Below are 25,358 nucleotides of genomic sequence, written 5' to 3' on the forward strand. Positions count from 1 at the left end.
AAACAAATGTATTGAGAATCAGACAATAAAGTGTACACTGGGTACTCTGGGAGCATAAAGGTTGTGAAGGGAGTGGGTAGAGGGAATCAAAGAAGAGACGAAAGACATTTCATTGGATGACTCCATGGCAAGTAGGATATTTGCATCCTAAGTACATGAGACAGTTTTTATTTTTATAAATTGAGACTGCAGTCCATCTGATATGCCTCATTAATCTCTTTTCCTATCAGCTTTGGCCTTTGTACTAAAAGAAAAACATACAATTCATATTACCTATTTGTCTGTTTCTCCCATCTTTACTGTCTGCCTGTTGCCTCACCTTATGTATAAATATGATTTGCTCTGGGGTTGACAGAGATATAATTTGGATAGCTAGAAGGGACTATTTAGGAAAAGTGAAGAAATAGTAATTCTGAAAGTCTTGAAAACCTTCCACTAGACAGTCTATCTAGAATTGTCAAAATGAGGTCAGGTAACTAAATGTGCTACTTGAGGTCAATTTAGTACCTAATTAAATAGAACTTGACCACTGAAGAAAACTATGAGACTTTTCATCTTAGGAAGTGAATATTTAAAGATCTTCTAAGAGTTATGAGTCATTTATGCCAATAGATAAAATAATTAGCATTTATCTTCACCTTCCAAATAAATATTCAATAAATAGAAAAATGAAATGGAGTGAAAAACCTTTATCTTAAATGCTCTTGAAGCATGACCTTGGTTAGGCCACCTTTCCTTCTAGAGACCATTTTTTTCCACCTGAAACATTAGGGTGTTGGAATAGCTGATTTCAAAGATCTCTTCCACACCCCAAAACTCTATGGTTATGATTCTGTGCATTTATTTTTGTTAAGTCCCAGACATCAGGTATTCTGTCATAATCAAGGTACAAGGATAAATGGAACAATGATATGATCTTGAATCAATCTTATTTCCTTTCTTTAGTTGGCTTTTCCATGGAAGAATTATTTCTACCTTATAAATTGGAGATGAAGAAGAAAACATACTAATACTATCTTTATCACTTTTAATCAAGAGAATGTATGGGCCTTCCCTGGTGGCGCAGTGGTTGAGGGTCCGCCTGCCGATGCAAGGGACACGGGTTCGTGCCCCGGTCCGGGAGGATCCCACATGCTGCGGAGCGGCTGGGCCCGTGGGCCATGGCCGCTGAGCCTGCGCGTCCGGAGCCTGTGCTCCGCAACGGGAGAGGCCACAGCAGTGAGAGGCCCGTGTACCGCAGAAAAAAAAAAAAAAAAATGAAATATGTATTTGGCAACTATTCCTTGCTTTTCATCAAAGCGAATATGCAAATATATAATAACACATGAAAATATTAGGGAAGGTTTTTATCAGGATGCAAAGAAACCTTTCCAGTAGAAACATTTTGGCCTGGAGGATGCTCTTTGATCTAAGAACTTGAAGCTTATGGTGTTTTAAACACCCTATAGTAGGGTTGCATAGCCAATTTATACTAAAGAATCCATTTGCTTAAAATTTTTCTAAAATCATGAAAAACATCTTGAAAATTAATTACCAATATGATATATTTTTGCAATAATCCAACAAAGTAACTATGGCTTCAACTTCAGTGTCTTCTATATAAGTCCTCTGGCAAAATTGAAAACTACATAATTCAAGTGACAACAATGACTAAGTAATTAGTCCATAAACAGCATCTAGCTGAGTAAACAGGAAATTTCCTGCCCTTATCTGAGTATTACTTTTCTCATTCATTCCCAGATGCTCAAGCCAAATTGTCAGTCATCCTTGATTTCTTTCCCTCACTTACCATATCAAATTCATTTAAAAATCCTATTGGGTTTGTGTCAAAATGTACTCTGAGTCCATCCACTTATCTATAATTTCTATGTTTTTCATTGCCCATATCTTTAAAACTGCCACCCGTTACTCTAAATAGCATTCCTTATTACCCTTCCTTGATACATTTTTAATAGGATACTGATTTCCATTTTACTTATTTCGTTGATATTTTTTCTCTCTGCCCAGTAGAATCTCAGCTCCACAAAATAGGTGATTTTGTCTCTATTGGTCACTGCTATAACTCCATATCCTAGGAAAGTGCCTAGTACTGAGTAGGTACTCATGTACATTTTTTGCGCAAACAACTGAATCTCCACTGCAACCACCTAGACCAAGCTCATGTCATCTCTCACCTGGGTTATTTCAATAGTCACCAATTGATCTTCTGCTGCCTCTCACAAGCTTTCCTCTGCAAACATTGTGTCTCTTCACACAGCAGCCGATGATCTTTTAAAAACCTACATGTCGTACTAAAACACTTCAAAAGCTTACTGCTGCCCTTAGAACAAATCCAAACTCACTGGAACAGCCGAGAGTGCTCTAATATGAGCTTGCCTCTGCTTTCCAGCACCAATGACCTTTAAGCAAGCCAGGCTGGCTCCTAACTTGGGCATTTTGACTTGCCTTTCCCTGCCAAGAATCTTTCTATCGGACCTCTTCTGAGGTTTGCTTCTCTGTGTTCAAGTCAGAACTCAAGTGTCTCCCCCTTGGAGACAGAGCCACTTCATACATTACGCACTTGTCCTGCAGTTTGTATACTTACACAAAGGCCCCCTGCTCTTCTCTCCTCCTCAAGACTCGGACTGGAGCTGCAACTGACCAGGGTAAGAGCTGCCTCTTAATTTTGCACTAAGCAAGCCCTCCTGTTCAGACTTTGCCACCTTGGACAGCACATACCCAGAAAGGAGACTTTTTCTAATTCGCACAAATCTTCATAGGTTAGTGGAGTCCTGCTCAGTACTGACCCCATTCTTCCTTTTCTAACCAATTTAGTGTCATCTCTTTCCCACAGTCATTGTCTGCCTCACCACTCTGTTTTGATGTCCCTACCTTTCTGAGGTCAGAAATTATCTGTCTTGCTTGTTTATCGCCTGTCTCCCTTCATCTTTAATGTAAGCTCCATAACAACAGGGTCCTTCTTTGTCTTCCCTGTGGTCCCTCACTGATGTCATTTGTACAGTTATGCCCAGGAACACTCACAACAACCCAGCTGGAAGAGACATTACGGTTCTTGTTTTACCTTGAAACAACTGAGACCTCAGTTAAGTGATGATTGCCTGTTTACGTATACCCTTCACAAGATTGAGTACAAGGAATGCAAAGTGGGAGGTATAAAGATGCCTATGACTGGAGTAAAAACCTTGATCCATCCACCCCATACAAACTCCTGAACTTCAGATTCCTAATTCCTCATTTCATAGTCAGATTCGCGAGTCTGGGATTATTATATTAGTGGTGTCTTAGTTTTGTTTTAAATAAATAGGGTGGGAAAGGGAGGAGTGGTTGACGCTCTAAATTCCTCCGGTCCCTTCTCTCCATTTTGTAAGTGGTCCAAAAATCCAAGGGAGAGAAAGAGACACTCAGTAAGGAAACTTGAAGATCAACGTGTCCCTATTTTAATAAGGACGCTAGCACAATTACATGTATCAGCCTAAAATATAAACCATATTTTCATTTTATTTTAGTATTTGTTCAATGCTAAACTTTGAAAATATTATTCTATATGTTACAAAAAATGTCAGTCTAGGAACCTTGTGCCAATAAATAAAAGTAATACTATTGCTTTAACACACTTGACAATAATTTTCTTACTAAATTCAGATCTTCCCATTTTATGTTCAGTCACAGATTCACAAATGATTTAATGATGCTGACAGAATGAATTGGGATAGGAATTTGTAATTATTCATACTTTTTAATTTTTCAAGATGTAAATGAATTTTAACTCAGCAGTCATTTACTAGAGTGACACCTTCTCTGTCACGAGATCTATGGCCATTCATTGTTTGCAGCACAGGAGGCCTTTCAAAGAGTTTGTAGTCTTCTGGGTGAACTCAGTACCTCTAGGAAAATGCAGTGGAGGCCCAAGGTAAAATAACTTTCATGCATTAGCATAAAAAAACTCCTCAACATTTGTTTCAAGATTTAGTTGCTAGACTTTAGTTGCCTAGAAATGGTTTAGAACGAGGAAATCTCCTTTGATAAAAAACTGGGTAAATTAAACTTTAGTGTAGTGAATTGCTTTTTCCTTCACATTACCTGAATTCTGCTCACAGCCTCCTTCTTGACTTGAGATTCTGAGTAATTCCATTCATCTTTTCTAGCAAAGTAAAGAAAACATCTGTAACTTAGAATATTAGAAGGAATGCACACTGTATACTATCCCCAGTGGAATTTGACTAAACAATCATAACAACTTGGGTGACAAAAAACTCAGAACAGTAAAATATTGGCAGCTTACAAACATGCAATTCAGGTATTATGGAAATAAGCCAACCAAAATCAGTCAAGGAACAAAAAGCCATTCACTATGTTTGAATGTCAGAGGGGTTTTCGGGTAATAGCTTGTAAAATGAAGGGCACCTTTAGAGTTCCAATGTAAGTTTCAACAACCTGAATTCTCCCTTCAGAGAGTAACAATCTTCAGGAATTCCAAAGAAATATGTTCCTAATAAAATGATAAGCCTCTTTCCTGTAAATGAGTTCTGCTATTTCTGTCATGTTTAATTTTATCTGTTATGTCTTTGTTTTCTTACTTCAAAAGTCTGTTTCAAGTCCTCTTGTATAATTAGATGGAATATAAATTGTAAATACATTGTAGGAAAAAGAATATTCTGAGTATTTACTATGTGTTAGATGCTTCATCACTTAATCCTCACAACAGCCCTGAAAACTCTCCTTATTTTATAAAGGCCCATAAGGCTTGGGTACTTCATGAAATTTTCAAATTCACACAGATTGTAAGTGTTGGAGCTGAAACTCTCATATTTATCTATTTGACTACAACCATGTAGTCTTTATACTAAACAACATTGCTATCATTATAAAATTCTATTATTAATGTAACATTATATTCATATAAATTCATAAATTATTATATTCATATAATATTGTATATATTCATTCATATATCAAAATGGTCTCTGATTTCAATAGCATTCTCTGATTTCAATAGCATTCTCTAAAGGAAGGCTTTTCTGTAAGTCAGTACTGGAGAGTCATGTGTCATTCTCAAGTATGACATGCCTGATTTGTTTTGGTGACCCCTAGCAAAACAATAACTTTTCCTGAGCTAGTAATTCCCCTGCCAGGGCTACCTAGCACTGTCACTATGGAGGCAAATGGACATCTGGCTTTTTCTTTTTCTTGTGGTGTTACTTCCCGACTTCATCCACTGCGTCACCATCATGCAGTTAGCCATTTTAGGGAGTGTAATATCGCTGATTACAGCGAGAGAATTTCTCTACGACTGATTACAGTCGTAGAGAATTTCTGATATAAACTGGATATTTTACTTTATGCTGCAGAAGCACCAGTTTGATCGTTTTAATAGTTCTATGTATTTTGGCATCCAGGCCTTTTTTTCACCAGATACTCTCTGTCCGGAATCCCTCCCTCTATTCCTCCATTCTTTACCTGGGAATCTCCTTTTAGGCCTTTAAATGCGAGAATCTTTCTGTGACATCCCCTCTGTGTATATTATTTCCCATCTTCACACTGTATTATAATGATCTGTCTGTAAGTCTATTTTAGCCATTATATTGGGAACTTCTTATAGGCAGAGTTGGGGTTTAATGGTTCTTCAGTGCTGGGATATAATAAGTGCTCACTAAATTTAAAAAAAATATAAAATAATGACCTCATAGTTCCTCCAGGAAAATATAAGAATATTTTGTAGTCTAAATTATGAATTATTCCCTGGGGAAAGAATTGAATACATTTAAAAATAAATTCCTATATTGCTTATGAAGACTATGATTATACATCACTACTGTTCAAGAAAGTATTTGACAAGAGAGAAAGCAGTTTAGTTTGAACAGGCAGGATTCCATGAAGATACTTTTGAAAGCCTTAGTATTCAGAAACGATTTATATATATTCATGGTCACTTGTATTTTAAGCTTTAGTTATTTAATTGACTCCTTCCTCAATCTTTTGATAGATTCTCCCTAGGTTTTGCAAACTACAAAATACCATCCTATTTTAGAAACAGTTTTTCAAGAACAGCTCTCAAGAAAGATTTGGGAGTGAATTTCCCCAAGTATACATCCATTTGACTTACAAAGACGGTGGAAACTCAGGGTGGAAGCTCCATGCCTCTGTCTCTCTCCAGCTGCAGAACCCCTTATATGTGATGACCCCTTACATGTGATGACCCTTTGCCTGCCTTAGGAAGTCTGAGAGGAGCTTTCGGCACCTCAAATCCACTTCTTAGGAGCTGAGCACCTGAATCCCTGTTCACTTCAGTTTAAAACTGCAAAATGAAAATTATACCTACATCCTAAGCATCTTGTAAAAATTAAATGACAGTACATCAAAACTGTTTGGCATCGTTCTAGGCACATAGTAAGCAGTATATAAATGTTATCCAGGGAAAAACAATGTGGCTCAAACTCCTTTTTTAGTTTGCCCATCCTTACCTTTGCTTACTGAAAAAGGAAATTCCATGTTGCATTATGTTTCCATCAAATCTTTGCTTTCATGAGGAAAATAATTAATACTAATATGGATGGATACTTTTCTAGGTATATGGCCTGCATGTCATGGAACAATATGCTTTGCTTTTGTGCATACTTGAACATGCTCAAGAATCAACCTGGATGGGTCTAACAGCTAGAAGAAAGTCCTATGATGAGTGGAGACTAACCTCTTCTACTCAGCTTGACGGCCTGGGATTCCTCCCTTCTCGCCACCACAGACGGTGGTGTGTGTGTAACTCAGGTTGCTAATGCACAATTCACCAAAGCAAACTAATTTTGACAAATTATAAAAAAGGAAGACTTCCAGTAAGTAGGCAGGTCTGCTGACATTTGATAATATCTAGTTGTCAGTGAGATTTTAGAAGGTGCATATGCCCGCGTTGATTCTTGGACTTAAAAGAAACACACAGCAGGAGTTTATGGAATGAAAATGAATGATAAAACATTTTGTAAGCATTTCATATGAGATCATATGTTAGTTAATGTTTACAGTTCATGGCTGGGATGTTTTTGGTTAATTAAAGAAATCACTTGGGATAAGGAAGTACTCAGAAACGATTGTGGGTTTTTATGGTGCATAATAAGCCCAGAGACTTGAGGCAGGCTTTCAAGTTTCTATAAAACTGAATATATTTTCCCTTTGGCCCATTATTTACTTAACTGCAGGTCATTTATTTCGGCAGGAGAAAATGTACCTGTTCAATATCAAAAGGCCTATGAATTTTAACCTTCTTTCATTCCTTTATTATATCATTTGAGAATTTTTAGCTAAATGAAAAAAATGGTGATTTTTCTATATATTAGGATTCCTCTTAGCTTCTGTGATTTTAGTTTCCATAACTTGAAGTGCATATTGAAAATAAATTGCTTTATTTGATTGCATGTAGGTTTTCCATTAGTGAAGTCCAGTAGATGTATTTGACATTGTGTATACATCTAAGAAAAGAAATATTTTCAGAAATGGCTCTGAAGATAACTGAATCTTTGTATGTATCCACTTAAAGATCTCACCTAATAACAATTTTCTTATTGCATAATAATATGAATTATACTTTGGATTATGAATTATGCATGTTGGGGACAGATCTAGAGCTATTTTAGTTGTGCATATTAAATTTATTAACACTTTTTGTTCAATACCTACTCCTGCATTGTGTGCACAGGACAAAGCCCAGCCATACCACCTCCATTACCAACACAGCAAGCTTCTGGACCCACTTTGGCATCACCAGCTCTTGAAGGCAAGTATTTTATTTTATTTTTCGAAAGATCGTCTCTATTGTAGATAAAATAGAATATAGAGAAACAAAGCAAAATAGCAATAGCAGCAACAACAAAATCCATATTTTCTCAAATAGTTTTAGTATGTCTAAGCTACAGTTTACTCTTCCAAAAAATTACAATTTGCTCCTTTTTAGAACACCAAAAATTTCCTCCTAAGATTTTATATTGGTGACCATCACCTTCCAGAAGGATGACCTGCTTCATACCCTGGAAATCAAGCCAGAAAGTATAGGGACAAATGGACAAGGATATGCCTTGCAATTCCTGTACATAGAACTCAAGAAAATATCATATGATCATTATCAGGAATCATACACTCATGTAACCTATTCTCTCCTCTATACCTTATTTATCTTCTCTCCCCTAAACCCACTCCCAAATGAATCTCCAATAACTACGAGAAAACGGCTGAGATTTTCAGTTCATCTCATATATCCTCCAAACCCCTCCTATAAAGATGACCCAAGCCCCGTTGATAATTTCTTGTTTCTTAGAAAGATGGTGGTAACTCTGTGCCTTGGAAATAATATAGTGATTAACAGCCTGTGTTCTACAATCAAACAGATCTGGGTCCAAATTCTGGTTCTACCCTTTTCTACCTGGATGACCTTAATGTGATACCTAAACTTTCAGGCTCTTTATTAGTGAAATACTGATACTCATAATACTACCACAGAGAGGTGCTGTAAATGTAGAATAAAACTATAACAATTGCAATTTTTATTATTATATTTGATATTGATGAACTTAGAATTTCTTAAATGTATTTTATTGGCTTAACACAACTGTCCCCAAAGAATAGTTTGTAGATCACCAGCATTAAAATCAATTGTAAAGCTTGTTTAGAAAATGCATATTCCTGCCACATCTTAGATCTAGTGAATCAGATCTGGCAATTCAGAGAGGAAAATTTATATTTTTAACAAACTTTTTAGTTGAGCCTTGTACACATTAAATGTTAAGAAACTTTGATTTATATTTATGTGTAAAAATTATTACAAATCCAACCGTTTTACACCAAACATCTGAATTTGGTAGCCTGCTTCAAATAGTTTATTTATTTATAAATTAAATCTGAATGCCTTGGTAACAGATGCATTGTCTCATTGACCACAGACCCAACAATTGATTGGCTATACGTTTATATTTTGGGCAATACATTTATTTATATTACAGTCAGCAGCCAGGGAAGGATTTTAGAAGCTGAGCAGGTGAAGTTTTTCTAAGTTTATGTTATAATACCAGCATGTTCTATCTACTTTTCTGGCCAGATCCTGACCAAATTATGCCTGTGGCTGTGCTCTCTTCAACTCACATTTATTTAGAATATTATTATGTTGGCTTTACTTATATGCATTTCACATTTGACATTTCAAAACGCTTTGAAGTAGACATTATTAATGATTAGAAAATCTAAGCTTGCAGTTTTTTTTTTGCTAAACTAGTGAACAGCAGGACTGGGATTCTAGCCCTGAATTTCTAGTTCTATACCCAGAGATCCTTCTATCATATTACTGTGCAGACTTTGGAGTTAGAGGATTCTAACTTCATGTCTTCTGAGACATCAGCAACTTTGGTAAAATGAAGACATGACATTTTGTGCTTTAGATTCCATGCAGTTCTGTGATAGAAATATCGTGTTCTGATGTCAGTCAAGAGTACGCTAGCAATGTTTATCAAAATCTAATGTGCACACAAATAACCTGGGGATCTCTGACAATGCAGATTCCGATTTGGTTGGTCAAGGGTAGGGCCTTAGATTCTTCATTTTTACCCAGTTCCCAAGTGTTGCTGCTGCTACTGGTCCAGGAACTCATCTGTATAGTAAATCCCTAGTGATTTAGGAGGAAGGTGGAGAGCAATTGAATAATCCTAAAAATACTTTCAATTTAGTATTAGTTACCTAAATGACCTATTGTTGGCCAAATGTCCTTCAGAATGACTGGAATGACACACATGGAGAAATTCTGACTGCTAGTTGTCTGGGAAAAAGCAAAAGGTTTCAAGCCACATACCTAACTAAGCATTGTAGAAAGGCTCAAAAGAGAGCAAGAGAAATACCACTGGGAATTGGGGGAAAGGTTACATTATACTTGTAAATTGTAATAACCTATTATATAGTATGTAAAATATTTTGATTTGGTCAGCTACAAATTGAATGAATTAGCAGTTGCAAGTTTCAAATAAAAATCCCATACAATCTGCAGGTTAGTACTGTGTCAATACCAATCTGAAGAAAAGAATTTGTTTGGTTATTAGAGACCATGATTTAATGAAAAGTTCACGTAATGTCTCGCTCCAAGAGTCCAAATCAACAATGCTTCTTGAATATTTAAAGAACAGTCCAGATATAGTCCAAGGTTTGAAACTTTCGTCTCCCATCCGAGTCAGCTAAAGACACATTTATTTGCCCCACACGGGTCTTTTATTTATTGATTTTTGAATGTGATCATCTTAGATAGGGTGAGCTTCCCACTGTCTCCATTGGCTTTCACCCCTCCTTCTCCCATTCACTCACTTGGGTCCAGACTTACTTCGTGTGTGTGACAATTATGTAAAGACAGTTTCTTCTTAACATAATAATTTCTTAAATTCCTGATCAACCTTGGTGTCTTAGTCTGCAAGGGCTGCCATAGTAAAATACTACAGACTGGATGGCTTGAACAACAGAAGTTGATTTTCTTACAGTTCTGGAGGCTGGGAGTCTCAGCTCAGGGTGCCAACATGATTAGGTTCTAGTGAGATCATTTCCTGGCTTGTATATGGCCACCTTCTTGCTGTGTCCTCGTATAGCAGAGAGAGCACTCTGGTGTCTCTTCCTCTTCTCAGTAGAACACGAGTTCTGTTGGATCGGGACTCCACCCTTATGATCTCATTTAAGTTTAATCATCTTCTAATCCAGTTACATGGGGGTTAGGGCTTCAACATATGAATTTTGGAAGGACACAATTCAGTCCATAGCACTTGGTAACCTCTAAGCTTAGTTAATGTATAAGTAAAGCAACTTAAATATTTACCTCATATAATTTGTTTAGTTTAATAAGCTGTTTAAATATTTCTTTTCCAGTAATCAACGATTTTGCCTTTTTCATTTCTGTGATACCTGATTTTCCAACACCATAAATTCCCAACTTGCATCATCTTCTGTACATGCTTATAATTGATGAGTTAAATATTTAAAAAATTTTAGTATTAGTTACCTATTTTTCTTAACTGAACTCACATATCACTGAGCTTATACTGAAGGTAATAAGCTTCAAAAACTCTAAGTACTCTCATTATTGACTACCGACGTGTATCATTTATCTAGCTAGTAAGTAAATGACTTGGAAAAACTTTATAGTCGGAGAGAGAGAGGGAGAGATCAGAGTTATATTTCTTTTAGCATTTGGACTATAATAGCTTATGTGACTTGAGATAATTAGACAAAAAACTGACAAGTGACCATCTCACTGCCCAAATATTCACAGAACAAGAGATAGCCTATAAATAATAGTGTCACCTTTAAGTTTCATCAGATTTTAATTCTGTTGTTGTTGTGAGACAGACATAAATCAGGGAGCTCCAATTCCCCAATTTGAGGCAGATTTTGATAGATTATTCAAATATTTGACCCTAGTTTACCTCCTGGAAGAGATTCATAAAGCACCCTGTAGCAAATGTTTTGCCTATCAGTCTGTCACTTGGAAAAGAATGTGTCATTTGTTAAGTGGGACCCTTAGGTTCTATTGTTAATATTTAAAGAGCAGTTTTATTTACATTTCATCCTGGAGCCCAACACTACAGTTTAAGTAAATAACCTAACAGTGTTGCAGGATTACAAGGCTTTTGTCAGTAGTATCCACTTTTTATCTGCAGAAAGACACAGTCTGCCCTGAGAGTGCTGGTACTAAGCAGCTTCCCAAGGAGTCCACGTTATCAGGCAATGCTGAGATCATGGGCTTTGTCAGGGCTTGCAGATGTGCTGCCTGTGCCTTCATTAACATAATTGATTAGGAACTAGGACATATTTAGTATTAATCAAGCTGTTTTTAGTGAGGCTGATTACGCACAGTCCTTGATGCACTATTTTAGTCTGGAACTTCCTTAGGACCAAGTTGCAAGAAAATGGCATTATGTAAAAAGGAACTTACATGTGGCACTAACTTATGCCCTTTGATTTGAGGAATACAGTTATAACAGGTCAAAATGTGGGAACTTAAATGTATTTTGCATTTTAATGTTTTAAAGAAAAGGAGGGCTTATATATAGACTAGATTATTAAGTTTGCTCACAGGAGATTGGAAACAATTTAGGATTTTATCAGCATAAATCTAAAAAAAACATGGACTTTGTTATGGGTGAAAGCATTCTACACATCTCTGAAGCCCTTAAAAGCTTCCTTTGTGCTTTCATAGCACTTAAAACAATAAGTTTCTCACAACACTGGCTTCATTCTGTTAAGTATCTGTGCACTTCTTATCTTGGGTCACTTATCTAATGCCTGGAAGTTGTGTCTGGCCTTCCTAGAATTTCACTCCTCTCCGCATACCAGACACTTTGTACACTGTAATGAAATTCTATTGCTTTGAATCTTTGGGTATAAAGACTAATTGTATATTAAATCAGTTGTTTTCTTTGACTCCTACTACTGTATGTTTTAGAATATGTTTGGCGTTTGGCCAGGGAAATTGGCTACAATAGCATTGAAAAGATCTTGTATAATGACCACCCCAGGCAATCATTTTGGTCATTGTTGTCAATTTGCATTTTATTATGGACATAACTTAACTGGAACTAACTTAAATAGAGAGCCACCTTCAATATAATAGTAATTCTTACGATCTTTCACAACAGTGTTAAATTTTGTGACGAATTAATTCTTCTGTCTATTGTGAGCTCTCACTGGTCTTGAAAGGCTTTCAAGTTCCAAAGGCCACTATAGTTATCCATATATTCCACAAATGAGACAGATCTATGCCCCCTTCATCAAATGGTGCCTTATTATATTCACATCACAGGTGGTTTCAACCCTTAGCGTGAGAGCCCGTTTATCAGCAAATGTTTGTCAGAACTGTATTTCTTAGGAGAGATTAGTTCCTGACTGCTCTCCGAGAGTCCTCAGTGATTAAACAAGACAGCTTCCGGCAACATTTTCCATCCCCTCCCCAATCATCAAAAAAGCTGCTTCATTAAATCTTTGTATAAGTACGATTACTGGATATCATCCTGTTGTCCTGTAATCAACAACGCTGGAAAACTTTTCTTTCCTCCTAGTCAACACAACCCCCTCCCCCACTACCAAACACCACATTTTATGTTGTTGATTCCTGAAGAATTAAAGACTTCCATCCACATGTAATTACTGGACGTTCAATGTAAAATGGCCACACCTCATCTATTGTGGCAAAGATGTGGAAAGAAGAGGTTATGTGATCTCTTATTAGTTATATATCTTATACTTAATTACTTTTAATATTCCATTACAAACATATAGTTGGCATTAATGGAGCCAAATAAAGTAAGGTGAATGAATACTGTATACCCTATCATCTTCTTGAATAAACATGTAACTGGTACTAACTTAGTATTGCAGTCGTGAATAATATAAATGCCATCACCCAACAGTGGGCAAGAGAACTCTAGAGAGAAGACTAAAATCCCAGCTTCCAACTGCAACTTTGACACTAATCAGTTGTATTATCTTTGACAAATCGATTCACTTTTTAGGGCCTCCACTTCTTCACCTGTCAACTGTGGGGACTGAATTTAAATGGTCTTTTCTGCTTTCACACCCAGATATTTCAAGCTTATTTTTTTCAGGTTGGTGCATTAGTAGTAAGCTACATTAAGAGCAGAGTGAAGACTCCATGGCTTGGCACAGTGTTTAAATAGCTGCCACAGATGTGTGAGGAAGGTATGGCCATGGCTTAGATAGAGATGTCCCACTTGGGCCAACCAGGCATGTCCCTATGAAATGGATAATACTATGAAGCATTATTTTCTGGAGTTCAGAAGTGCGTGGTACAGATAATAAGGGCTATAAAAGTTAGGAGGAAGATGATATACGTGTGAAGCAAGGCTATGAGGTGAAATCACAAGATTTGCATTGGGCCATAAAGAGTAAGTTGGTAGGATTTGTGCAGAGGAGAAAGGAGCAATATAGGAGACTTACTACAAGATGATTTCTTACCGTAGGGTGCATTCGAGGACAGTGTTCTACAGGAGCTAGTAACGTTTTATTTACAGTTCTATTAAACTGAGAACTTTATTGTCTTAGCTCTTCATTGAGACATATCCTGAGAAGCAAAAAGCATAAAATAATAAAATTGAATTTTGGCCCAGGTTCTTATTCCATTAACTCTATAACACAGTTAATCTTGAACTTTAGGGCAATGCAATATTTTTCTTTGTTTTGAGGTGAAATAAACTCATATCCTTGGGCAATTTTTAATGGGATTGACCTTTAGTTATAAATTTTGATAATATAGATAAACCATACTACTTTTAGTACCTATTTTACTTAGAAAGTTGCTATGAGGAGTGAATGAAACAAGGTATATAGCAACTTAGCACAATTAGGTACTCAGCCATTAGCTACTATTATTATCATTATCATTTTTTTAATCAGGAAATTTCTCTTGTATATATAGTAAATCATTAATTTTTATGTTAATTCTTTATTGGTATCTGTAAAGATAATATGGTAATTTCATTAATGACATTAGTCAGTAAACGTGAAACTCTATATAATTTCTTAATATAGGACCCCAGTCATATCCTAAAGAATTTTGTACACACAACTGAATCATTTACACCTCCTCAGAGACTGCGTGAGCCTGCTGAAACAACTGAGCAGAGGGGTAGTATGATTAGATTTGCATTTTAGATCATTGTGTCAGCTATAGAAAGTATGGATGGTGAGGGGTGGGGCTTGGGGGTTTGGAGACAAGAAAAACTTAGGAGGCTACTGCTCATGGGGGAAAATTATGTGACTTTTCTCTTAAACAATCATATTTAACCCTCAAAACAATTCCAAGCAGTGAATATGATTTATATCATTTTACAGAGAAGATCAGAGGAATCAAGTAAATTGCCCAAGAAAACACAGTCCTAACAGTGGTATAATTGAAATTGGAATCCAGGTGTGTCACTCCCAGGATCAGTCTATTCCATTATCGTAGACTAGCAATAAAAGTTAGGGCTGAGCATAATTGCTAAAGCCTTATCTGACCTGGATAAATGAATGGCACTTAAGAATAAGAACAGGTTTGGGGAGATGATAATGAGTTCAGACTTGCTAGGTGCATCAGCGTCCCTGGACCATTCAAAATGGGTGATTAAGAGTATTTAATGAATGTAGTATTTATAAAGGTTTGAGCAGAGTTATGGTGAAGCACCCCAAGGCTAGCCAATGCAGGAAGCCTTTACCAGCCCTAGGCCTGAGGAGGCAGGGGAATAGAGTGGTTTATAAACCCCCAAACCTTGTAACTCTAGGAGAGAGATGCCCAATCAAAACTATGTCCTTTAGTAGAAGAACACATCATGAACAATCTGTAAAATGATATATATAATATTCTCAGTGAGCCAGGGTGGGTAATTGGAGAATACATGCCCAACTCTCTCTTTTTTTCCTGCTCTATTATCTCTTGATGTTGCTCCCATTGGCCAAACTAACCTGAATCCAGAGGTTGTGTTAATCCTTGGTTAACACAATCCATAAAGGTCAGGGTGGATATTGGACCTGGAGAGAAAATGAAGACCCTGCCACATGTCAGGCAGCATGTTGAGTGGGATTCACACAAGTGGTCATCTCCAGCAGACAACTGAAGATAGAAGTCTGGAGTTCACAAATGAGAGAGATGCAGAGGCTGAAGTCATAAGCTTATTCCAAGCATAGCATTTTCCTGAAGTATGTTATGGGGAATTCTAGTTCTATGATATTGTTAGTGAAAAAAATTTATAACATAATACTTTGGGTCCACATCATATTTTCTTTTTGGACAGTCACAATGTACACAAGTATGTTAAAAGAGCCGTGAAATTCTTGTCAGAAAACTGTTTAATTCTTTTTAAACTCAGTGGTCACAGAAACATTTCTTTTCCCAGTAATACTTATTGAGCTCCCAAGGAGCAATTGATCTTAAAAATACCCTGTATCATACAAATCTTAGTTTTGGATATAACTGAATGGCAGGTCAGTCATAAGTGTGAGTGAGGTTTAGTGCATCCAAGAAGGAAAATGTGGGGAACAACATTGTTTTAGTCAGAGTTCTCCAGAGGAACAGAGCCAATATGATGTATGTACACACACACATACACGCGTGTGCACACACACACACACACACACACACACACACAGCGGGGAGGGGAGGAGGGGGCAGGGGGAGAGAGAGAGTTATTTTAAGGAATTGGTTCACATGATCATGTGATTTCGAGGGCTGGCAAGTCTGAAATCTATAGGGCATGCCAGAGGCTGGAGACTCAGGGAAGAGTTGATACTGTATTCTCAAGTCCAAAGGCAGGCTAGAGGCAGAATTCCTTCTTCCTTAGAGGACCTCAGTCTTTTTTCTTAATGCCTTCAACTGATTGGTTAACTACTTTAGTCAGAGTCTACTGATTTAAATGTTAATCACATCTAAAAACTACCTTATAGCAACATCTAGACTGGTCTTTGACCAAGTGACTGTTAACTATGGCCTAGTCAAATTAACTGTCACAAACACCATCAGAAGACAGACTAGAAAACCAAGGATGAAAAGATGAGGGAGGAAAGGGAACAACAGGGCCAAGAGCCCCAGGGAGAAGAATAAGACAAAACTGGCCAGAAACCTTTCGGCTTGTCAATTAGAAGATCATGGTGACCTACTTCTGCCTCTAAGTTTTCTCTCTGCCACATATAAATGAGGGTATAGCAATCAGGAGTTCTGAACTAAAGATTCAATTGTTCATATTAGTTTTTTAACCTGAGACTCAGCTTCTTCAACTGTGAAGTTACATTTTTTGAAATAAATGATCTCAAAAGTTTGTTCCACCTCCAAAATTTTATCATGCTCGAGGCTTTTATTTCACTCATTTTTCCCCTCTACATATTTATTTCATTTCCTTTGGGGCTAATCACTACTTCTAGGGGAAAAATGAATCCTCTATTTTAGAGTCTTGAAATATTTCCAATATTTTGTTGTTTTTAAACTTTTTATTTTCAAATAATTTTAGATTTACAGAAGAGTTGTAAAGATAATATATAGAGTTCTAATACACTCTTCAGCAAGCTTCCTCTAATGTTAGGATTTTATAAAACCATGATTCACCTACCAAGACTAAGAGATTAACTTTGGTACACTAGTAACTAAACTACAAACTGTATTTAACTTTCACCTTTCAGTGATTTGTAAAAGTGTTTTTTTAATTATTTCTTACATGTGTGATGAGGACACAAATATTAACATAAGTATTCACAGCTTTTCTCCTCCACTTTATTGCCTAAGGAATATTCTAGGTATGCCTGGTCAGCTCCTGAGTGTTTATGTTCTGCTCAGGACTCAGGATATGCTGGGTGAGCCAAAAAATTGGAAGGGGCTCAAATAATTAATTAATTCATGTTTGAATAGGAAGGGTTATTACCCAGAAGAAAATATAAGATTTAGACAGTGAGAAAAAAGGTCAAGAGAAGGGAATAGGAGAGTCAGCATAGGCTGAAGTAAGTTTTTAGCGTGCCCTTGGGAGAGAGAAGCTTTTGGGAGGAAATGCTGTGATGGATTGGGAAGCTCCAGTAAGGAGAGAACCTTTAGAACATTTTGCTTTGGGTCATACAACATTAGCTATTTGAGAGACTTCAAAAAAGATTTAAACTTATCTTCAAACCTCCCTGGAATTTTAGACTCTCATTTCTTTTGATTGCAGCACTGTGCAGAGCTAGGCATGAGGTAACTCAGCTCTGGTGGGGGTAATAAATATGTTAGAACAAGGGTAATTCAGCTTAGAATCATGGAAAAGTAGATAAGTCTTAACAACTGGCTGTTGAGAAATTAGGGGGAAAAAAGAAACACAAAGACAAAAAGGTGGAAAAGTGTCAAGAAAAAGGAAAATGTAAAGAAATATATTCCACAGATTATGAACTATAAATACATTTTAGTAGACATTAAATATATTTCATTAGAAACTTGCATCTCCAAACTTAGAACTTTTCTCTCTTGTTATAATAGTCTCGATTTTCCATTATTGATTAAAAATAGTTTTGGGGGAAATCATTAGCTTTTTCCCATAATAAGAGAAAGAAGTTTTGTTTTTCTTCCCCTATACATCTGACAGTATGGCGAGGGATGTCTGTCTGATTTGACTGTCTAGTAGCAAGAAATTTTTATTCTGGAGATCAAGGGATGACAACCAAGAATCAGGGAAGGGTAAGGAGCTTTTTGTTGATCAGGGCCAGCTTCCTTCTTAAGAGATCTTTCATAACTTTCATGCTGGTATTAAAAATTAGGGTTTTTCCCCCTACATTTTGACAAAAGAGAAAGGGATGAGAAGTTTTGTGAATAAGAGTGAATGTGATTTTTAATAGCTTTCTTATTATGAAATTCTAGTTGGAACCCTCTTGTGCCAGCAAACTTTTCTCCTGAAGTATTTTATAAGAAAGAACCAGGTCCCTCCAAAGCTCTAGTTTACAAGTACCAGTTTTTCTTTATAAAACATTTATTTGCTATTTGTGTCAGCTTGACCTAAATGTTTCTATTATATAAGTTTATTAGAATTCCCAATGAAATTATTCATCCTCTCTAGAACCGATGAGAAAAGTGGCTACATCTTTAAAGCCAGATCGGTTTTATCCAAATGGAGTAAGGGGTCTTGGCAATTGTTCACATAATAAACAGTGACAGATATTTGTTTCAATTATGTGAGAATTTTGTGTAAAAATTTTTAATCTACTAGAATAGACCTTATACTAGGAAGAAGACAAAAATTGTGTTAATGGTTTGGTATAATTTATGAAAGATGAGGGAATTTATGTAGTCCATCATTTGAAATAAACCTGAATTCAATATATTAAAACAATTACAACTAGAAAAGTTGTACTCTTTGAATGGGCATTTATTTCCTTTATGAATATTGATATCTATTGGGCATATTTTTAAGATAAAAGTCTTCAATTAAGAATCAGACTTATAAATGTGCCCAATATACCAGTAACTTTGGGTAATTGAGTCTTTCTAATTTGTTTAGTAACTCAAACCCTAAATTCTCAAAGACCTGTTATAAAAATAGCCATATCTTTGAAATGATAGTTTAGAGTAATGTATATTTTGATTTTGAATGATAACCAACTTTTTCCCTAAATATCAATAATTTAGTCACAAAAAGGAAAAGCTCAATTTTCTGATGTTTCTATTCATTCTTGACATTTTAAATGCAACAAAGTACTTTTGCAATTCATTTCCAACTACAGAGAAATGTAGAAAAAGCATGTAGATAAAAATATGAAAAAAGTAATTATATGTAAATAATATGATTTTGAAAATGAACAGCTATTAGAAATGAATCTTATATTTATATTTTCCTTACCCTTGTAGAAAGACGCATTAGAAAAGTTTACAATAAAAGATCTTGAGCAAGCAATGGTTCTGCATAAAAAGTAAATTTTACTAGGGTTAGAAGAGTTTTTAGAAAATCTCCAAATGGCTGCAGCACCCAAAAAAGAAAAAATCCAAGAAAAACAAAATACAAAATGCTCTCTTTGGAGCTATGCAGAGATGAGTTGTGTGGATTGAGAGCTTCTCACTTGAGCGTAAAGGTCAATAAACTTTAATTGAGCATTTGCTTTCTGAAATGTAAAAGCACTGAGAGGAAAAATAAATACCGGAAAGAAAAAGAAGAGCTGTGGCCACCTTCATTTATATAAACTTAATCCATTCAAAAGTAATGCAGTCACTTATCTAAAAAGCTTTTATCATTTTTGAAAGGTTTGGGAGAAATCTACCTTATCCACTTTAAATATGAAGTTTAATTAACATAAGAAACTTTTTTTGCAATTTGAAATGTATCAAATAATCTTTCTCTTTGCATTCCCTTTTGCATACTAAATTCAGAAACAGAAAAAAATAGTCGTTATATCAGAGAACTTTGGCTTGAGAGAGCTGAAAGATAAGTGTCACAAAGAGAGGGTAGAAAATGGCACTTTTCTGTCTGTGCCTCAGTTCGTTTGCAATTTTTTGTTAGAATAAGTCTACCTCAAACTTCTTATTCCATGTTGTAGAGGAAAGATCAGAGTTTGCAGTGATCCTTAGTTTTAAATCCTTGTCTGTCACTTATGTGATTTGTGAAGTTGAGCAAGTTACTCATCTTTCCTGAGCCCATTTTCTCATGGGTTGAAGGATGTGTTGACTTTTATCTCAGAACTAAGTATATACTAATGCATGTAAGGTCATGTGCTGTATTCTGTTAATAACATTCTATTACAATATAATTTCCTATCACCTTAAAATCAGTGTGATTAAACCAAAACTAATACATTTTTTTTCTGCCTTGCTCTGATCACATAAAATAACTATTGAGATCACTTCTCCACAATCTTTTTTGAAACTTAAAGAACTGTATGTAGTCTGGTATCTTGAAAACGTTTGGATTTACACTGATTAGCTCTGGAGTTCTTTGGGACATTTACTTCATGAATGGTATTGTATCACTAAGAGTTGTCAGCCTTTATCTGCAGGACAGGACTGGGCACTCAGCAGGCACCTCAGTCCCTCCGGCCAGCATTGATAGTAACACTTGCCATACTCAGTTCAGAATTCACATACCGTTTTTCCCTGGAGCAGCTCTCACACTTTTTGCTCTTGGGTTTGGGCCTCTGCTGTCTCCCTTAGACTCCGACTTTAATGTCCCTAAGTCCATATTGTAATTGTAAACTTTATCCCTTCTTAGTCTCATACCTAAAATTCCTGGAAGGAATAGTTTAAAACTCTAGACCCTGGCAAAGGGTTTGACATAAGGTTAAATAAACATGTGTTGATTAAGTGAATAAATTGTTTATGTAAAAGTCTCTGGGAAGTCAGTGGAAGATGCTCTACAAGTTCTGGTTGTGAATTTTTTGTTGTTAGTAGCTGATAATGAGAAGAGCTGACTTCTAAGAATAATTCAGCATTCCCTAAAGGAAAAGTCAAGGCAAAGACTGGATTCAGGTTCTGAAAAACCAGTTTAGTTATGCCAGATAACTCAAGTGAAGTCCTTGAAGAGCTTTGCTGTTGTAGCAACGTAAGCACAATGTAAACTGAGGTACTCCCACCATGTTTCTATAATGTTACATTCTTTCAAGAGTCCCAAATAAAATTTAGAGGAAATTTTTGGGAAAAAAGAGGAAAACATGAAGAAGGATATTTGTACTGAATCCTTTTACTTTCTTAGTCTTCTTCATCGCAGTGTGATCAAAAAATCCAGTGGGGTACTTGGCTCCAACCAGTCAGCAACAGCCAAAGTTCCTCTTAAAACGTAATTTATCACAGTATAGTTACTCTGCTTGAAACCTCTCAGCAGCCTCCTACCTTACTCACAACAAAATGGAAAATTCATATCATGAACAAGAGTTTGTGTGATTGGCCCCTGCTACATCACTGGCCACCCCTCTTCTCACTCTCCTCCTGCATCCTCCGCTCCAGCCGCTCTGGTCTCCATGCTCTGCTTTGAATATAGCTCGAACGCTTCTCTTTCAAGGTCTTGGCAGATACTTTTCCTCTGCAGGAGAAGTCTTCTCCTCAATAGCCAAAACTCTTCTACTTTTTTTCAAGAATCTTTTCAAATGGTACTCATTCAGAAAGGCTTACTCCCGTTCCACCTTAAAAGAAAAAGCCACTTCTGATCTGCTCCCGCATGCTCTAATCCACTAAACCAAGCTTTATTTTTTTCTGACCCTTATTATCACTTGACATTATATACACATATATATGTATTCATATATCCATGTGTGCATATAAACATATTCATTTTTAAGGCTTAAAAATGGACTTTTCTCTAGCTTTAAAATTCTTTAAGCCATAGCAAAGCCAGAGAGTGTACAACAGCTATTTACAGATTTAAAGCTTTTTACGTTAACTGTTCTCAGAAAAATTAGGAAATAAATACTTCATTTGGGGAATAAAGGCATAGACAGGCGAAGAGGGACTTAACTACATTCTACTCATTCCCCTGACTTTTGTGGTTGAAGACAGAAGATTCCCTTACAGTTGCATTAGGCAAAAACTACTAATTATAGCAAAACTGAAACCGGAATCCACTTCATTCCAGCACAGTGCCCCTTCATAAACATGTTAATGCCTACTTGAGTATTTTTTTCTTAAAGTTTCACAATATAAAATATTCCTGATACAGCCTCCCTCAACACAGAAAAATAAGAATTAATGTGCATTTACTCAGATTAATAAATGTCACACTTAGAAAAATTACTGAAGAGTACATGTAGGCAGATTTTGATTGTTTCTAAAATATAGTAATAGCTAGTTATTGCTATCATTATTTTTTTTGAACATCCACTTTGGTCCGGGCACTTTTGCTCAGTTTCTTCACAATAATCCGGCAAGGTAGATTTTACTATTGCATTTTTTAAAAGAGGTAAATGAAATTCAGTGTGTCACAGCACATTGCCAATGTCACAACCAGAAGGGGTTAGAGACAGAATTCAGACCAAGGTCACCCATGCTAGCACCAGTGCTTTCTCTCTTGCTCCATTCCCCTCTGTAGATAACAATGGAGAACTCTGATAATCATTGGTGTAATTGAACTTATCTGTTTATGTGAAATTTTCCATGATCATACTGTGACTGGGGTTCCAGGCCAGCTTCTGCCACTCTTTACAAACAAGGTGACAGTGATGAGGTGTGCTAGAATGAGTTGTTATGAAGGGAACCTGACTAGGACCAAGAATACATCAACCCTGGCCAGAGTGAGTTAGAAGAAAAGCATGTAAATTTTGGATAATCTGTACAGTAGAAAGGCAAAAAGGGAAGGAACAAACATAAGATGAAAATGAAGCATTTGCATTTGTTTGCTCGGTTTGCTAGGAACAGGCATCTTCAAAAGCTTAACAATTATAATTAACTATTGTGGATTCTCTGGCTTTGAGATGGCATAAAAACATTTAAAAGCAAGAGAAAAGCCCATTGTAAGGGCTTAGAAAGTAAAAAGTAAGTCATTTAATTTTTCTTTCATCTGATGTTAATTTATGCAGAAGCTAATAACATATTTGTGGCTCAGAGCTGCTCATTGTGGAGAGGATTTCTCTCTCAGCCAGCCCTTCCTGTGATCCCTGCCAGATAGAGCCGTCATTTCCGGGCTTATGACACTTTTCTCAGAGAAAGGCAGTATGCTGATAAGTTCACACTCTGTAGACGCACTTAATTGTGAACCCTCTGAAAATCAATGATATAAAATGTCCTAACTCTTCTCTAGCTGTTACTAACAAAACAGCAAACAAATTGGAGGAGAGGATGAGGAGGAAATTGGATATGTGGGTGCACAGTCAAGTGGAAAGGGAGGAGTATTGTTGACTGTTGAAGGAGAAAAAAGTCAAGGGAAGGAGAGTTTTCATATAAGAAACATGGGTTACTTTTATATCCAAGTAGGATATAATTAAATTGTTGTGCCTTATATAAATGAAAAGCATCATTTCACTGCTGCCAAATCACCTAAAGAATAGACAGGCGTGCTTGAAGAAATGCATGAATCTTCAGAAGTTGATGTTTTAAAATGAATTAACCACGAATAAAGAAAGTCCCATAATGACGGCTTAAAAGTCTAATTCATAAAAATGTTATTAAAGTACATTATTTATACCTGCTTTTTGTGGATTTCTGTTCTTATTCATGACTCCTTCAGTGTATGGCCATAATCACAGGCAGAGTGTATAATGGAAGCATTAATCAGTCTGAACTAAGGCAAGAATACTGTATCACCACAATAAAGTCCCAGCTATATTAATATAAAGGGTAGAATTTATTACACAAGACAATTCTCTTTTAAAAAAATGAAAAGAATGTCTTCCATCTTCTGGCCTCAAATACCTGCTTTCCTTCTGAAGTTTAATATAAGATTAACTAATTGGCACGAACTTTTAAATGAAATATTTATTCATCTACATTATGAAACTTAGAGACTCGGATACTAAGTTGGATACTAAGTTGTGATCTTATCGTGGCTATGGCATTGATTTTTAATATAGGCTAAGAAATATTTACAATTAATCTGTATTTTAATTAACTCCTTTCCTAGCACATGACATCAAATGGTGATGTTTAGCAAATGCCAATTCAACTGTCTGGCATATGCATTTATTTAGATAAGATGGAAAAGTCCTTGCTACATAAAATTTCTCCTACAGAAGCTGAAAGTAATGATACTTAAATCAAAAGTATCTTTATTCAGAATTTTAAAGACGTTTTCCATATTTAATATGTATAAACCTTTAGGAAAAGGCAAAGTAGAATTCCATTTGTTTATTTCTAACTCTAGAACTATCAAAATCTAACTTCTTGACTTTCTATTTCTGACTGGATGAGCTGTAAATGTACACAGAGTGTGAAAGGTAAAGGACAGAGTGTGAATATATTTCTCCCTACAACACTAACTTATCTCTAGGAGTCATGAAAAGAGGTTCTTTGTAAATTACACTTCTGACACTGCAAGGAAGTGTTGGCTTTGATCTCATAGGTAAAAAATCTCTATACCTAAGGGAATGAATTAATTCCTATATTTAATAAGATGCCATCGTTAGTAGGCAACTTAAGCATTGATACTAGAAGTACACATTGAATTTCTTCAGCATAGTAACAATCTCATAATAGTTCTGGGTAATGAACATCTTTGAATGCCTGGCATTTTATACTTGAGTTGGAGAGACAAATGGCAAAGAGAAAAGTATTTCATATATAAGGTAAATCGCATTACTAACTGAAGATAAAAATCCGTCAGTTTCCAACATTAACTGTGCTTGTAGCTGCCTCAAACCTAACAGTACTGAATATTCCATTTCAACAACTGTGTACTTCTACATGACTTTGTTATTTAAAATGAGAACACTTACCAGAAAAATGTCCGGGGATGTCTAGTTGTTACATGGCTATTGCTGGGCAGCATTTGAAGTTCCCTCTGCCCCTCAGACCAAGGTTTTCTTAGATCTCTGAAACAGAAATCTTCCATAAAGAAGTCTAGAGTTACCACAAACTGTCAAACTGTTCTATGTGTCATCCAGACTTAACAGCAACCTCTGGGTGCAAATATAGTCTGAGCACACTGGTTGATATGGCCACTCAGAAAGGGCAGTGGAAGTTATGTCCCCAATATGGTGCCAGATAAATGTCACCAGAATCCAAATGTCTGTCGACAAGAGGCAGATCTGAAAAACAGTTAAATCAAAATAGATATTGTTAATGGCCTAATGTATTATTTCTAATGAAACTGAACATATGAAAAGAAAACAAAAAATAATTCTTTTAGCTTACCTGCAGCATTGTTTCTCAGAAATTATATTTTAATTTTCAACATTAATATCTTACTTTAGACAAACGTTTGGTTCAGAAAGCTCGAACTATC

General features: G+C 36.1%; 1 protein-coding gene and 1 long non-coding RNA gene across 18 annotated transcripts in view; one reads left to right on the forward strand and one right to left on the reverse strand.

The window, feature by feature from the left end:
• The window catches only part of TRDN (triadin), a 373,079-nt gene that overhangs the window by 154,449 nt on the left and 193,272 nt on the right, over window positions 1-25,358 (forward strand). For 16 of the 17 annotated variants that reach the window (XM_067702211.1, XM_067702210.1, XM_067702208.1 and 13 more), the window contains one exon: window positions 7,685-7,762. The exons of the other annotated variant lie outside the window; for it this stretch is intronic. In XM_067702211.1, the coding sequence (XP_067558312.1) occupies window positions 7,685-7,762 (78 nt within the window). The remainder of the gene's footprint in view (window positions 1-7,684; window positions 7,763-25,358) is intronic. 17 annotated transcript variants of the gene reach the window in all.
• Window positions 1,083-24,984, reverse strand: LOC137204575 (uncharacterized). The gene is made up of 3 exons (XR_010933725.1): window positions 24,850-24,984; window positions 4,081-4,141; window positions 1,083-1,188 (listed from the first exon to the last, which is right to left on the reverse strand). It is a non-coding gene; the product is annotated as an uncharacterized lncRNA (long non-coding RNA).

This window comes from Pseudorca crassidens, chromosome 13 (genome assembly GCF_039906515.1).
Source record: "Pseudorca crassidens isolate mPseCra1 chromosome 13, mPseCra1.hap1, whole genome shotgun sequence".
Lineage (NCBI taxonomy): Eukaryota > Metazoa > Chordata > Mammalia > Artiodactyla > Delphinidae > Pseudorca > Pseudorca crassidens.